The sequence below is a fragment of the Ambystoma mexicanum genome, chromosome 4q (genome assembly GCF_040938575.1).
Source record: "Ambystoma mexicanum isolate Mex_15411 chromosome 4q, UKY_AmexF1_1, whole genome shotgun sequence".
In the NCBI taxonomy this organism is placed as follows: Eukaryota; Metazoa; Chordata; class Amphibia; order Caudata; family Ambystomatidae; genus Ambystoma; species Ambystoma mexicanum.
Window position 1 is genome coordinate 1,060,513,224 of NC_090928.1, and position 15,567 is coordinate 1,060,528,790.

General features: G+C 47.0%; 1 protein-coding gene across 4 annotated transcripts in view; it reads left to right on the forward strand.

The window, feature by feature from the left end:
• The window catches only part of MIA3 (MIA SH3 domain ER export factor 3), a 1,311,327-nt gene that overhangs the window by 713,652 nt on the left and 582,108 nt on the right, over positions 1–15,567 (forward strand). For all 4 annotated transcript variants that reach the window (XM_069608611.1, XM_069608610.1, XM_069608608.1 and 1 more), the window contains exons 17-19: positions 12,042–12,097; positions 15,102–15,192; positions 15,309–15,447. In XM_069608611.1, coding sequence (XP_069464712.1) covers positions 12,042–12,097; positions 15,102–15,192; positions 15,309–15,447 — 286 coding nt within the window. The remainder of the gene's footprint in view (positions 1–12,041; positions 12,098–15,101; positions 15,193–15,308; positions 15,448–15,567) is intronic.

The following is a 15,567-nucleotide window of genomic DNA, read 5'->3' on the forward strand; positions in this document are numbered from 1 at the left end:
AAAAGGGTAAAACCTGGACATGGACGGTACTTGCGGAGGGAGGAGCGGGACCTTGAAACATCTTGGGGGACTGTGATGAGGCCAGAGGAGGCTGAGATATATCAGAGCCAATTAACTACAAACCCCATAGGCCTATGCTAAGCAGGAAGAGTACATGGATGAGGTCATAAGTGAGGGAGGGCCATAGCTATGGGAAAGACATCTGAGAGCTCCAATGAGAGATAAAGAGATGACCTAAGAAGGTGCTTTACTGTAATACTGGACGTTTTTTTGTTGTTGTTTTTTAGCCTGCCGAGAAGGGTGAGGAGGAAAAGGCTACCTCGGAGGAGGAAATCGTATATGAATGGGCCTACTGAGACAGAGGGGCCATGAAGGTTAAGTCAAGATACGCACCCGTTGAGCATCTTGTGAAGTTGTCATAGTTTACCATAGTTTGTAGCAAAGATTCAGCGGAGAATCATGCGAGAGGGACAGAGACTCCGTGTGGGAAGAGGGTCGCTCCATCTGCCAACGGAGCCCCGTAGTTTGGACCGGCTCGCGGCCGAGAAGGGGAAGAGGAGCGGTGACAAGCCCCACCTTCGCGGAGGAGGAGTCCGCTCGCCGAAGACAGCTGAAGCGAGGAGATCAGCTGTGAGGTCGATCAGCTGGGAGGACACCGCAGAGCAGTGTCGAGGCCCCCACCTTTGCGGAGGAGGAGCTAAGGAGTCCGCCCGGTGGCCTGACAAAGACCGCGAAGCCGCATCGAAACGGCCGCTGTTGCGGAGGAGGAATCAGTCAGTGCTACGACGACTGAAGCCGTAGGATCAGCTGTGCGACTGTACCGGCACAGGCTGAATGAAATAGCGATGACAGAAGACCCAGGAAGCTAACGCTGACTCCGGAGGAGGTACAGTAATAGGGTAACACCCTATTGCAGAGCAGAGGCTCCCTCCCACGGCCAAGTAGCAGGAGAAGAGCCTGTGACATGAAATGAGGTGAGGAGAAGGAGGTTGGGACAATCGGGTACGACGTCAGGAGCGGCGGCAGAAAAGTTAAGACATTGACAATAAGAGAATCAGCGCCCATGGGAACTGTAAAGAGAAAGGAAGTTATAGAAGAGGCCACGTGGGAATCTGGAGGAGGTCAAGCAGTATAGAAGATATGCACAGGAAGTTATAAGGGCATTACTCCTCCCATCAAAAGCTTATGGTCAAGAGAAGCAAAAAGACTGATCCAGGAAAGTAGGAGCCACCAGAGTCAAGAGTAACCTAGTTATTCGCCAATGTTGTTTGTTCCCATGTTACAAGGGAAAAGGAAATAAGAAACTATTAAAACACAGTTCAACCTCACATTTGTCTATTGTGTAATCTATTCCCACTCGCTTTGTAACAGGGACCTTAAAGTAATTACATGGAACGTTAGAGGGTTTAATAGTTATCTAAAGAGGAATAAAGTTATGATGTATCTGCGTAGACAGAAGATAGATATAGCCTCGATACAAGAGACTCGCCTCACAGAAGAAAAGCTGGAGGTGATACGGAAGAAGTGGAGGAGGACCGTTGTGGGCGCAACATCCTCTGCCTATGCTAGAGGGGTGATTACGTGGGTGGCGCTGCATGTCCCGTTCCAGCTATTGCACTCTACAGTTGAGGCAGATGGTAGGATGGTTATAATAAGAGGGCTGGTGGAAAAAAAGGAAATAAACATCAACAACACATATGCCCCGAACCAGGATACGGCGGCATTACTTTACTATATAACAAAGTCAGCATGTGCTTTGGGGGGCAGTGATTTGGGGAGGAGACTTTAACTGAGCATTAAACCCTAATATAGACAAATCAGATAACAAAATAGACAGACCCACCCCAGCTGCCAGGACATTACAATCACTGTTAACGGATTTAGGGTTTGAGGATACATGGAGGTTGCAACACCCACAGGATCGACAATACTCACATTATTCAGCTCCACAAAATCTACATACCAGGCTGGATTATTTGTTTGTTACACAGGAGCTAACGACAGAAATAGCGCAGACAGAATATAAAGCGAGGGTCCTGTCAGACCACTCGCCGTTGATGCTGGTATGGCAGTATCGACCCCCGAGAGCAAGGATACCGCCGTGGCGTTTTAGAGCAGAGGCGTTGAAAGATACTATGTTTAGGGAGGATTTGAGAGAGGAGATAACAAGCTTTTTTGAGATCAATACTGGTAGTGTAGAGACAGCGGGCGTGCTCTGGGAAGCCTTTAAAGTGGTAGTGAGGGGGATAGCCATAGCTAAATCTAAGGGACTGCAAGGAGGAATTTTAGCAGAATTACAAGATGCGGAAGTAGAGTTAGAAACAGCGTTGAAAAGGGCAGGTGATGCCAAGGAAGATAATGAAGCAATACTCTGGCTGCAAAAATAATGCGCTGGACACTGAGAGAGACTGTGCAATCTCAATTATACAAAATATAGAGAGAGACAGCATGCAGGAGGGGACAAACCGGGGAGGGCCCTGGCATGGTTACATAAGCGTGAGACCCCCAGGCCCACAATCAGAACGATAACAAGGGATGATGGGCGCAGAGAGGACACCCAAGAAGGCGTTAATCAGCCGACTTTTGTATGGTGATGAGGAGGGAAGTGATTGCGCGGAAATAAGGGAAACGCTGGAAGACATTGGGGTGCCACAAATCAGCGCAGAGGAGCTGGACACACCGATCACCCTAGAGGAATTGGAAGAGGTAGTGGTGCAGCTACCTACTAGCAAGACTCAGGGAGCTGACTGACTCCCTAGTGAATTCTATAAGATGTACAAGAACGAGGTGCTTCCCCTTTTTTTAGAGATGCTAAATGAGGCATATGAAGTGGGAAGACTACCAGAGTCCCTAAGAGAGGCGATCATTATACACTCCCTAAACCCAAAAAGCCTGGCGCAGTCTGCGGCTCATATAGACCATTATCAATGCTGAATCAAGATAGTAAAATACTAACAGCTGTCTTGGCTAATAGAATGAGGAGGGTCATTGATAAATTAATATACCCTGACCAGACTGGTTACGTCCCTAACAGGAATATATCTAACAATCTCAGACGATTACACCGCGTTATTGAACATGTCCATGGGGAGGCGGGCGAAATGGCAATTGTATCGCTGGACGCAATAAAGGCCTTTGACTCGGTCAAGGTGCCTTGGGCAATCAGCTCTGACCAGTTACGCAATAGGACCTGGGTATCTTAAATGGGCTAAACTATTATATAGCGCACCGCTGGCCAGGGCCAAAACAGGAGCTTTAATATCAGAGAAGTGGCAACTCAGCAGAGGTACAAGACGGGGATGCCCGTGGTCCCCCATGCTGTATATCTTAGCCTTAGAGCCCCTAGCAATTTACCTGTGGCAACAGTATGACATAATAGGCATCAGCATAAAAGGGGGGCCACATTTAATCTCCCTGTATCCAGATGACATGTTGTTGTACCTGTACTATCCAAAAGAGAACCTCCAGTATGTCCTGGAAGTGATGGAGCGGTTCGCAAGGCTATCTGGTATAGCCGTGAATCCCACAAAATCTTGCATATTTCCACTGGGCAGATACAAAGGGATTCTGTCAGAACAGTTACCTATTCTACAGGTACCATGGGAGGTCAAGACATTTAGATATCTTGGGATAGATATATACCATCCGGTGGAGGCAGAGCACCAGCATAACACTGAAAAGGCCATCAAGAGAATTGAAAATAGTATGAAGTTCTGGGTGAAGCTCCCCTTGGCGATGATGGGTCGGGGGGGCCATGCTGAAAATGGTGGTCCTGCCAAGACTATTGCATTGTTTCTGGAATATCCCATACCTGATACTGAGGCGATTCTTTGCTAAGATAAATAGAATTTGCAGGGAATTCCTCTGGCATGGGAGAAGGAATAGAATGGCCCTTTGGAAACTACAAAACCCGCACGAGAAAGAGGGCATTAAACTGCCAAATTACGAAATCTACTATATAGCAAGCCAGCTGCAGTATGTAGCAAAATGGCTCTCTGAAGAATCCACCTCAGTCCAGGCTGTTTCAACTGGACTGTGCACCATTCTTTTTGAAGGAAATATTGTGGCTGCCCATATCGGATATGGAAGGGCACCCTAGGATGACGATGTTAGGGTGGGAGATATGGCGCAGGGCCTGTCGGGTAATGGAAAAGCCACACCCGTGTTCCCCGCAAATACCATTAGTTGCATTGGTAGGAAAAGAAAATCAATTAAGGATGGTGGTCAGGAAGCACTGGGAACCAGTTGGGATAGCTACAATGGGAGATATATGGCATAAGGGAAAGATAAAGGACTTTGAGATGCTGGAGGAAGAAATTGGGCTACGCAGGGGACAATAGATCACATACCATAGAGTGGTGCAGCGAATCAGAGACATGGTCCGAAGTGGTACTAGAAGATCAACTGGATGTCATTATAGATATAATATATGATATCGCAGAAGGCGGACATGAGATATCTAGGATATATGAGCTGATGATGTCTGAACTGGGAAAGGAAGTGGTACAACTGAGGCAGGACTGGGAGGAGGATGTGGATGCCCCAATGAGTGACGGGATGTGGGAGCGAGCCCAAGGGTGCCATAAAAAAGTGTCAAGAAACACAAGACTGCAACAGATACAGTTGTATATAACCCACAGGGCGTATATGACACCCCAAAGGATAGCTAAATTCAAAAACACAGGACGACAATCATGCCCCAAATGTGACAAAGAAAACGCTGGATTGGTGCACATGTTCTGGACATGTCCAGTAATAGAGAGATTTATGAGAGAATTGGCACATAGACTGGTAGAGAGGGGGATCAAGATAGTGGTGGATAAAGTGTGGGCTTGTCTGTTTGTAGGGGGTTCCCTAGACCACGCAAACTTAAACATGTAAGTAAGCTAACAGATCTGGCGTATGTGCTTGCAAAGCGAAGAATCGCTATGGGGTGGAAGGCATGCCATGCCATAGACCAAGAATAGAGGTATGGTGGAAAGATCTACAAAAATGGGCCGAAGTGGAAACTGTAGTATGGCAAGAAGCCAGTGATGTTGGGGGGGAGGAGGAAGCTGAACATTTGATATCCTGGAAACATCTAATAGCTGCGTTATTTGGGCCCTTGTATGATCGATCAAGTGATCGGGTCCCAATAGAGACCATGGAAGAGGAGACTCCCACTGCAAGGCGAAGGAATAGAACACGAAGCAGCATAGGCTTGTAAGGGGAGAGGGGGGGGGAAACGGCAGCAGTAGTGGCCATAACAGGAGATGTGAATCCAAAATGTTGTTATATGCACTGCAAGTTTGTTTTTTGTTGTTTGTTGAATTGAAACTAAAACAATTGTTTAAAAAAAAACAAAAAACGATGCAGAGTGGAGCAGAGTGTGTGCCGCCTGATAATGTTTACAAAACCAGACTTGTGCCAGGAAGATATTTGTAGGATGAGAAATCTGTGGGAGGAAGGAATGATAATTCAAAAAGAATGCTACTGAAGGCAAGTAAATGTTCTTCTCCTGCATAAAGCATACACATTGAGTGTTTCTTTACAGATATGCTGTATGGCCGTTCCTTTAATGCATGTTGTTCATTACATTGTACATTTTCATTACTTTGCTCCCCTCCAGAGAGTATGGCCTTGACTGTTTCGCCACGTTTAACCTTGAGAGAGTCAAACATCTAAGAAGCCCTGCAACATGGACATGAATTTATCTTCCCCAGTCCTACACACAGGGCTTAGGAAAACCATTCTAATGCTGAATATTGAAAAGCACAAGCCCTGGTGGTTTTTACAATACTTTATTTTATATGGCTTCAGCATCTGTTTCACTTTTCTTCATTTTTGAGCGCTCCTGAATTTGGGCATTACAGTGTACCCTGTAGTTGACTACAATGAAAACTGCTAAATAGTCACTTGGAAGGGATTGTGTCCTCCGACGTATTCCTCATCTTAGATATCTCCTTCCAGCTCTGCTGGCCTCGGAAATTTTTTTCTCTAGAGGGCGCTGCGCGTCGACGTCCTCCGAGTCGATTTCCCTCGACAGCCGCCGTATCGAAGTCGACGTCATCCTGCCTATAAAGGCCACGCGCAGCGTCCGTTGCTCAGTTCCGTTTTTCCGCGCTTACTCAGTGCCTCGGAATACCGTTGCTCAGTTCTTAGTCAGATTAATCCTATTTACCTCGAGTTATTCGATCCGTACTCGATGGCTTCCTCGTTGGAACCGACAACTCCTCGATCCGGCTTCAAGAAATGTTGAGATTGTGGGAAAAAGATGTCGTTGACCGATCCTCACAGAGTTTGTCTGTGGTGTTTGGGAGCTGAACACCATTGTTCGGAATGCGAGGACTGTATGTCCATGACAGCTAAGGCCCTGAAGGAGCGTAGGGGGAAGCTGGAGAAAGGTAAGACTTTTAAAGCTTCTTCTTCTTCGACGAAGTCGAGACATTCGTCTCCTCGTCACCATTCGCGCTCCAGGTCTCGGAGTGGGTCTCATCACTCCTCGAGATCGAAGCACTCGAAGAGACGTCGAAGATCCCCTTCTCCGTCTTCCTCTTCCTCTGTTTCGCCAAAAAGAATCCCTTGCCCCACGAAACATAGTTCCCGGGCTGAATGGGAGGAATTCCGAAAAAATATGATGAGCGTCTTCGAGAAAGCGGCCTCGACCCCCTCGAAGACTGCCGAGAGCGATGCTCTGGTCGAAAGACCCGAAGGTCAAAAACGCCGTGAGTCGCAGTACCCGGCGAAGGAAACCTCTCGAGCGCGTCTCGAACCCTCGAGTAGGACTATGACCTCCAAACCTTCCTCGAAGGTTCCGTCGACGCCGTCGACGAGGGTTCCGTCGAGGTCGATGTCTTCGACGCCGTTGTCGAAGGGACCTTCGACACACGGGTCTGCGACTCGACGCCAGCTTCGACACCGGCGTCGACGCCAAGAAAAGTCACGGTTACCACACATCCAATGACTATCCCCAGGTCCTCGACGTCGATGGCTTCGAGATTGTCGAGTAGAATTCCAATTCTGTCGAGGTTTTCGAGGCCTCCGCCTTTGTTTTCGACGCCACGCTCAAAGCCTTCGACGTCGGCGTCGACGACATCGACGTTTTCGAGGCCGATAATGACAAGTTCGGCACCCTCTGCCTTGGAAATGGGATTTACTCCCTTTATGAGTTCAGAACAATTGAGAACTATGTCCTCAATTTTGGAAGAGGGTGAATTGTCTGAACAGGAAGACACTTTTGAGTTACAGGGACCGTAACCCCAATTAGAGAGGAATTTTCCTCTGAAGAGCGCAGGTTAAAGGATCTTCATGATTCCTTACATGAGGCAAGTGGGTTAGACACTTCCCCTTAGGTGGAGTTTGCTAAGCCAGACCCAGGTGAGCATGCTGAAACCCCCTACAGAGCCTTAATGGCCAGGATCACAGAGTTCATGGGGTGGTCTGCACCTTCACAATCTTTCCAACAAGATGACCTCACGGATATTCTTGACAAAGGCCCACAGGAGGATCCTGTGGTGCCTTTTCATAAAGCTCTTCAGAGAAAGATCATGACAAACTGGGAAACCCCAGATGTAGTACCAGCAGTAAATAAAAAAACTGTCTACAAAGTACAGGGTATCTTCTACAGACCCAGAGTTTTTGTCTAAACACCCATCCCCAGAAAGTCTGGTGGTACAGGCAGCATCCTCTACCGATGTCAAGACGGCTTATCCTACCGTCCCACAGGACAGGGACGATAAAAAATATGATGCTATGGCAAAGAAAGTCTTTTCAGCATGTAGCATGGCGTTAAGCTCTGTTAATGCTACTTGCACCCTTGCTAGGTTCAGCCATACACTTTGGGAGTGTGCTTCTACAGCGGCTGACTGCATCCCGCAGGGAGAAGAAAGGGATGCGTTCCTGAATATTATACAGGACGGTAAAGACGCTATGTGCGAATCCCTCCAGACGGGCATTGATTCGGCTGACAGTATCAGCAGAGCAATGGCGACAAGTACATCAACCAGGAGATTCGCTTGGTTGAGAAAGTCTGGTTTTGCCCCAGATGTGCAAGCCAGGCTCTTGAACATGCCATTCGATGGCTCTTCTTTGTTCGGGAAAAAGGCGGATGACAGTTTAGAGAAACTGCAAACTTCAAAAGCAGCAGCAAAATCCCTATGAGCTGCAATCCGTCAGACTCCTTTTCGTCCCACAGGAACCTCTGCGAGGGGCAAGTCCTTTCGCTTCTACTCCGCATTCGGAAGAGGTAGAGGACGACCGGCTCAAAGGGGTCAAAGAAGAACTACCCGAGGTGGACGGGGTAGATATTCAAAAGCCGCAGCAACAGCAGGTGCCTCTTTACCATCGGTATCTGCATCAGCCGCCCCAAAACCACTCTGAGGACTTCCCTCACAGGACACCTGTAGGAGGCAGATTGACTCAACATCTGGCGGTATGGCAGGCTATCACGTCAGATGCTTGGGCATTGGAAACAGTTGCCCAAGGTTACTGCCTGCCTTTCCTACGTATACCTCAGAGTCATCCACCGGGGATCAGCTCTCAGAAAGCTCCAGATCCGCTCCTCTTGCAGGAAATTTGGGACCTGCTAGAGAAAGGTGCCATAGAACCGGTACCTGTAGCGGAGAGGAATAAGGGCTGGTACTCCCCTTACTTTCTCATTCCAAAGAAAGACGGAGGACTGAGACCCATCTTGGACTTGCGAGAATTGAACAAATTCCTCAGAAAAGACAAATTCAAGATGGTCACTCTTTCTCAGATCCTCCAGGCCCTTCAGTTCCAGGACTGGTTGGTATCTCTGGACCTTCAGGACGCTTATTTCCATGTGCCTATCCATCTCCAACACAGGAAATACCTGAGGTTCGCAATTGGCAACTCTCACTATCAATTTCGAGTGCTGCCATTTGGGCTGACCTCCGCCCCGAGGGTCTTCACCAAGTTAATGTCGGTAGTGGCTGCAAGTCTAAGGAGGGAAGGGATTCACATCTACCCCTACCTGGACGATTGGTTGATCAGGGCTGTTTCTCCGGAACAAGCTCAGATCCAGCTAAATCACGTGTGCCACTTCCTTCACAGACTGGGCTTCTCCCTCAATTTAAAGAAGTCACAAATGATACCATCGCAGAGACTCCAGTTCATAGGAGCGATCCTGGACACTTCCCTGGGAAAAGCCTCGCCACCAGAGGTGAGGGCTCAAGATATTCTACAGATGGTTACCAAGTTCCAGCATGCCCAACGTCTCCCAGCCTTCAACTTTTTGAGGTTGCTAGGCCTCATGGCATCCTGCATTTTCCTAGTGCCAGAGGCTCGCCTGAGAATGAGATCCCTCCAGTGGGCACTGAGGACTCAGTGGTCACAATTCTCAGGGAGAATGACAGATCTTCTTCAGGTTCCTGGCAGGGTGGCTCGAGACCTTCAGTGGTGGGCCTGTCAGGAGAACATTCTGAAAGGAGAACAGTTTTGGCAACCCTGGCCGGAGATAACAGTAGTCACGGATGCCTCACTCACGGGGTGGGGAGCCCACGCCAACGACTTGACCATCAGCGGTCGTTGGTCTCCATCGGAGTCCAGACTACACATCAACCTGTTAGAGCTGAGAGCCATCAGACTTGCGCTGAAGGCGTTCCTGCCAGCTGTACAAGGGAAGAACGTCCTGATAATGACGGACAACACGGTGGCCATGCATTACCTCAACAAAAGAGGAGGCGTAGGATCACTACCCCTGTGCAGAGAGGCGATGCAGCTCTGGTTTTGGGCAATCCAAGAAGGAATCTCTCTATCGGCAGTTCACCTAGCCGGAGAGAAGAACTTGACAGCGGACGCTCTGAGCAGGCAGAACACAGTGTCCCACGAGTGGGAGCTAGCTCAGGAAGTCCTTCAAGAGATCTTCGCCCTTTGGGGAACCCCTCAGGAAGATCTGTTCGCCACCAGCCTAAACAGGAAATGCGACCTGTTCTGCTCAAGGGAATTTCCCCCAAGAGGATCTCTGGGAGACGCGTTCATAGTGGACTGGGTGTTTCTGCTTCTGTACGCGTCCCCACCGGTCCCTGTCATTCCTCAAATGATCAGGAGGTTGAGAAGATTCCGGCGAACCATGATCCTAATTGCCCCGGATTGGGCCAGGAGAATATGGTACCCGGACCTTCTAGACTTGTCCATCTGCCCTCCAATTCGACTTCCACTCAGAGAGAACCTACTCTCACAGAAGGGAGGTCAGGTTCTCCATCCAGACATCAAAACCCTCAACCTTCACGCTTGGCTTCTGAAAGGCTGAGGTACAAGGATTGGGACCTCCCTGATGATGTTATGGAGGTGTTGCTTTCGGCAAGGAGGCCAGCAACAAAGTCTTTATACCGCTGCCGTTGGAACAGATTTTGCAGCTGGTGTAGAGAACAGAATATCGACCCTTTTTCATGTGGTACACCAATGGTTTTGTCCTTCCTACTATATTTGGCAAATTCAGGCCTTCAAGTTGGCACCATTAAGGGCTATCTCGCAGCGCTATCCATCTTTAAGCGTACTGCGGATGAACCATCCTATTTCAAATTACCCTTGGTAATACAGTTTCTAAAGGGGTTAACCAATGTTTATCCCCCAAGACCATTCCAAGTTCCCCTATGGGATTTAAACTTAGTACTAACTTTCCTGATCGGTACACCTTTCGAACCTCTCCATTCTTGTTCGTTAAGATTCCTTACCCTTAAAACTGTTTTATTAATAGCACTTACATCTGCTGGAGGGGTGAGCGGATTACAAGCTCTTTCTTGTAAACCCACTCATACAATATTTCACAAAGACAAAGTTGTCCTGCAAGTGAAGCCTAATTTCCTCCCAAAGGTGGTTTCTGAATTCCATATCACTCAGAAGATTACCCTACCATCTTTCTATCCTCCTCCTCACCCGGGGAAAGAGGAAGAGAGGTTACACAGGCTAGACCCTAGGTGGGCTTTAAGTTTTTACATTAGTAGACTAGCCAGGATAAGACAGGCAGACCAGCTGTTTGTAGGTTACACAGGTCACAAGCTGGGGTTACCAATAACTAAGCAGACCATTTCCAGATGGATCATTCTAGCCATTCTGGAATGTTATAAACTGGCAGGGAAAGAGCCCCCTCAAAACCTTAGGGCTCATTCGACCAGAGGTATTGCAGCTTCATCGGCCCTCAAAAGAGGCGTGCCGGTTAAAGACATATGTGCGGCCGCTACATGGTCGTCTGTCGATACCTTTACACGTTTTTACAATCTGGATTCCTCCTCCAGTCAAGAGACTAGGTTTGGAAGGGCTGTACTGCATTCTATTCATCAATAGAAGACAGCGTGAAGTCAGTACTCCCTCCTCCGATAATAGAATACTGCTATGGGAGCCTATCTAAGATTAGGAATACGTCGGAGGACACAGTCCCTTCGAAGAACAAGTTACTTCTTACCTTGTAACGTTCTTTCGACGGGATGTTCCTCCGACGTATTCCTCATCGACCCTCCCATCCATCCCCGCAGTTCTACTTCCCTTGTTGTTGCAGCTTACGCTCCTTCAGGGTGATTAGTTATTCCAGAAAGTATTATTGTGGGCTACTATACGGAACTGAGCAATGGACGCTGCGCGCGGCCTTTATAGGCAGGATGACGTCGACACGGCGGCTGTCGAGGGACATCGACTCGGAGGACGTCGACGCGCAGCGCCCTCTAGAGAAAAAATTTTCCGAGGCCAGCAGAGCTGGAAGGAGATATCTAAGAGAGGAATACGTCGGAGGAACATCCCGTTGAAAGGACGTTACAAGGTAAGAAGTAACTTGTTCTTTATTAGGACCTTTTTAGTGTTCACTGCTAGCTGCCTGGAAGTGATTAAAAATATCATACACACAGCCTTTCAAAAACATTAACATACATGTTCCCCTAAACCTTGCTCTAATTACCAAGATTTCAAAGCTTGAATTACTTATAGACCATGTGTATGCCAGTGCTCGTGGGTTTTAGTTAACTCCTTTTTGAACATGCCACATAATTGTATCCGTAATGGTTTGTCTTGACTAAAGGTATTACAATAAAAAGGCATATTTTTATTTACAGACAAACGCAATGAAAAGATGAAGATTCAAATAAAGCAAATGATGGATGTTTCAAGGGTATGTACCCAATATGTTTTTGACATCTACAGTCCTACCAGTTAGCATCATGTTCTTGCCTTCATTTGAATATTCTCAAAGCATACAAAGTACTTCTATTTCTATGTACATTTGCCATAAGACCTTTTGTCCACTGCATGCATTTGCAGTTTGGATGTGGGTGGATGTGGGTGAATGGATGGATGTGGGTCTGTGGTTGGGTGGATGGATAGATAGATAGATAGATAGATAGATAGATAGATAGATGGATGGATGGTTTTTGGGTGGATGTGGGCGGTTTTTGGGTGGATGTGGGCGGGTGGATGGATGGGGTGGGAGATGGATGGATGGATGAAGGGATGGGGTGGAGGATAGATGGATTTGGGTGGATGCTTGGATGGATGCATGTATATGGATATGTGGGTGGAGGATGGATGGATGCATGGATGGATAAGTAGATGGATGTGTGGATGGCTGGGTGGATAAACGTATGCATGAATGGATAGGTGGATGTTAGGATAAGTGCGTGGATGGCCAGATGGATGCGTGGGTGGATGGACTTGTGCATGGGCATGTGCATGGGTTGATGTGCGGATTGATGCATGGGGATGGACGCTTGGGTTGCTCGGTGGGTGGATTGAAGTATGCATGGGTTGATGGATTAGTGTGTTGATAGCTGGATGGGTACTTGGATGTGTGGGTGGATTGAAGGCTGTCTAAGTGGGTTGATGGCTACGTGGATTGATGGATGTGTCTTGATATGTGGATAGATGGATATGTGGGTGGATGTATGCATGGGGAATGAATTGAATGTATGTATGCATTATAGATTGGTGTGGGTGGGTGGATGGACGGACGGATATGTGAACGGGTGGGTGGGTTGATGTTTGGATGGATGTGTTGGACTGATAAATGCATGGGTAGGTTGATGGTTGCATGGGTGTATGCATGCATGCATGGGTGGATAGATGTGTCAGATGGATGCAGGGGTGGATGGATGCATGGGTGGGTTGATGGATGTGTAAATATGTGGGTGGGTTGATATATGTATGCATGCGTGGCTGGATATGCGGATGGATGCGGGGGTGAGTGGGTGGATGGGAGGCATGCATGCATGGATGTGTGGGTGGATTGATGCATGGGGATGGATTGGATGGATATATGCATAGATAGGTGGATGTGTTGGTGGGTGGAGGAATGTGAATGGATGGGTTGGTGTATGGATGGATGAGTGGGTGGGTGGATGGATGCCTGCATGGGTTGTTGGGTATGTGGGCAGATGAATGCGGGGGGGTGCATGGGTGGATGGATGGAAGCATGGGAGCATGGGATGGATGTATGAATGAATGGATGGGTGGATGAATGCATGGCTTAATATGTGGATGGATGAATCCGTGGATGAGTGGGTGTTTAGGTGTTTGGATACGTGGGTGAATGGACAGATGCGTGGGGGTGATGGATGGATTAGTTGGTGGACGGATGGAAGCGTGGGTTGATGGGGTGTATGAATGTATGGGTGGATCTATACTTGGATGGGTGGTTGGGTAGATGGATTTGGATGAATGGATGCATCTGTGGATGTGTGGGTGGATGGAGGGATATTTGCATGCGTGGATGGAAGGATGCATGGGTAGATTTGTTCATGAGTAGGTAGGTGGATGGATGGTTGCATGAGTGGGTGGACGGAGGGATGTATGCGTATGGATGGATGTGTTGGTAGGTGGAGGGATATGTGGATGGATTACCGTATGGGGTGGGATCGATGCGTGGATGGATGGATGGATGTGTGGGTGAGTGGATTGATGGCTGGATGGTTGTTGGATGGATGCATGGGCGGATTGAAGGCTGTGGAAGTGGGTTTGAGTGCATGGGTGGATGTCTCTTGATGTTTGGATGTGTGTGTGGATGGATATGTGAATGGGTAGGTCGGTTGACCTATGCGTAGGTGGGTGGACGAATGGGTGCGTGAATGTGTTTATGGATTTGTTAAATTTAATTGCCTAATAAATCACAGGTCAAAACTTAAAATCCAGCCTTCAGGTGTTCCCTGAAGTTGGTTGCTTGCATAATTCCGGTACTGCCTTTACTTTCCGCTATAATTGTGGTTTGTCTATGGAGTTTGTCTCATTATTGCTGCAAACATTTGAACAGCTGCAATGTGACTAAACATAATACTTAGCTGACTTAAGACCATTTTCTTGGGCATGGATTTTAAGTTTTTACCTGTGATTTATTAATGAAATGTAACAAATCAATGTATTTTACTCCAATCCCATTGGATACAATGGCGTAACAGTAACCACCTTTGGTGAAGTGTTTCTACGCAGTTCATGAGGTAAATATCATTGCGTGTTGGATGGTGTGAAGATACTGCGATGGTTCAAGTTCAGGCAATTTGAATTCTACTAATGACTGTGTGATCGATTTTACTAATGTCTATGGATCCTTTTATATACTCACACATTAAATATATAATGTATAGGGTTTACCATGGTTATTGGCCTTACATTTCGCTTTAGGACTGGCAAGGATTTCTATTTAAGGCACTTTTACTGTTTGTAAATCTCCATTGTCTTACCATGTGGTTATGTTCTAAACCATAATCACTTATTTGAAATTCCAGTGACTCTGTGTTATTATTTAATCAAATGTGTGTTTTTCATTATACCTACGTTAGGTAATTTATGTATAATTCATTGGACATAACTGTACCCATCATCAGCCTTCTACCTTCCTTACAGCGAAGCCAAGACTTTTCTCCTATGCCTACCAGTAAAGTGTTTGAACTATCTTTTGTGGTTATCCTGTCCTACCCCCAGGATAGATGTTCTCCCGTCCCTCAACAGAGGGCTGTTGACAAATCTGAACAGCCCTTAAAAGGCAGCTTTTCAATTTTATTCTGCACGCCACAAGGCGTGCATGAGCAGATTTGGGGTAGGCTTTCTGCTAGTTAATTTAATTTTCTGAATTGCTTTCATCCCCCAACCTAATCATAAAGACTCAATTTTTTTGTTTGCAACTACAGGTGAAAACAACATTATCTATAGTTGAAGAGGATCGAGACCTATTGCAGACCAAGCTGAATGACGAGATTGCTGCCAGACATGAACTTGAAGGTGGGTTTTAATTTGAGTTGCTCAGGATTTATTGAAAATTGTATATTTTTCTGACTGGCTACATTTATACACAAGTAACTCTGATATGCATTTTTATTTTTCTGGTTATCTTCCAGAGCAAATTAAGAAACTTGAGCATGACACAGGGTCTTTAAATACTGCAAAGGCTCGCCTAGACAATGAGTGCAAAATTCTGCAACAGAAAGTGGAGATTCTGACTGAGCTTTACCAACAGAAGGAGATGGCACTGCAAAAGTAAATACTGCTTTTAATGGAATGTTTGATACTTGTCTGGAGGCAACTTTAGGTTAATTGATGCTTCCTGTGGGGGGCATTTTTATATTATATTGCAAAGTTTTTTCTTTCCATCCCACC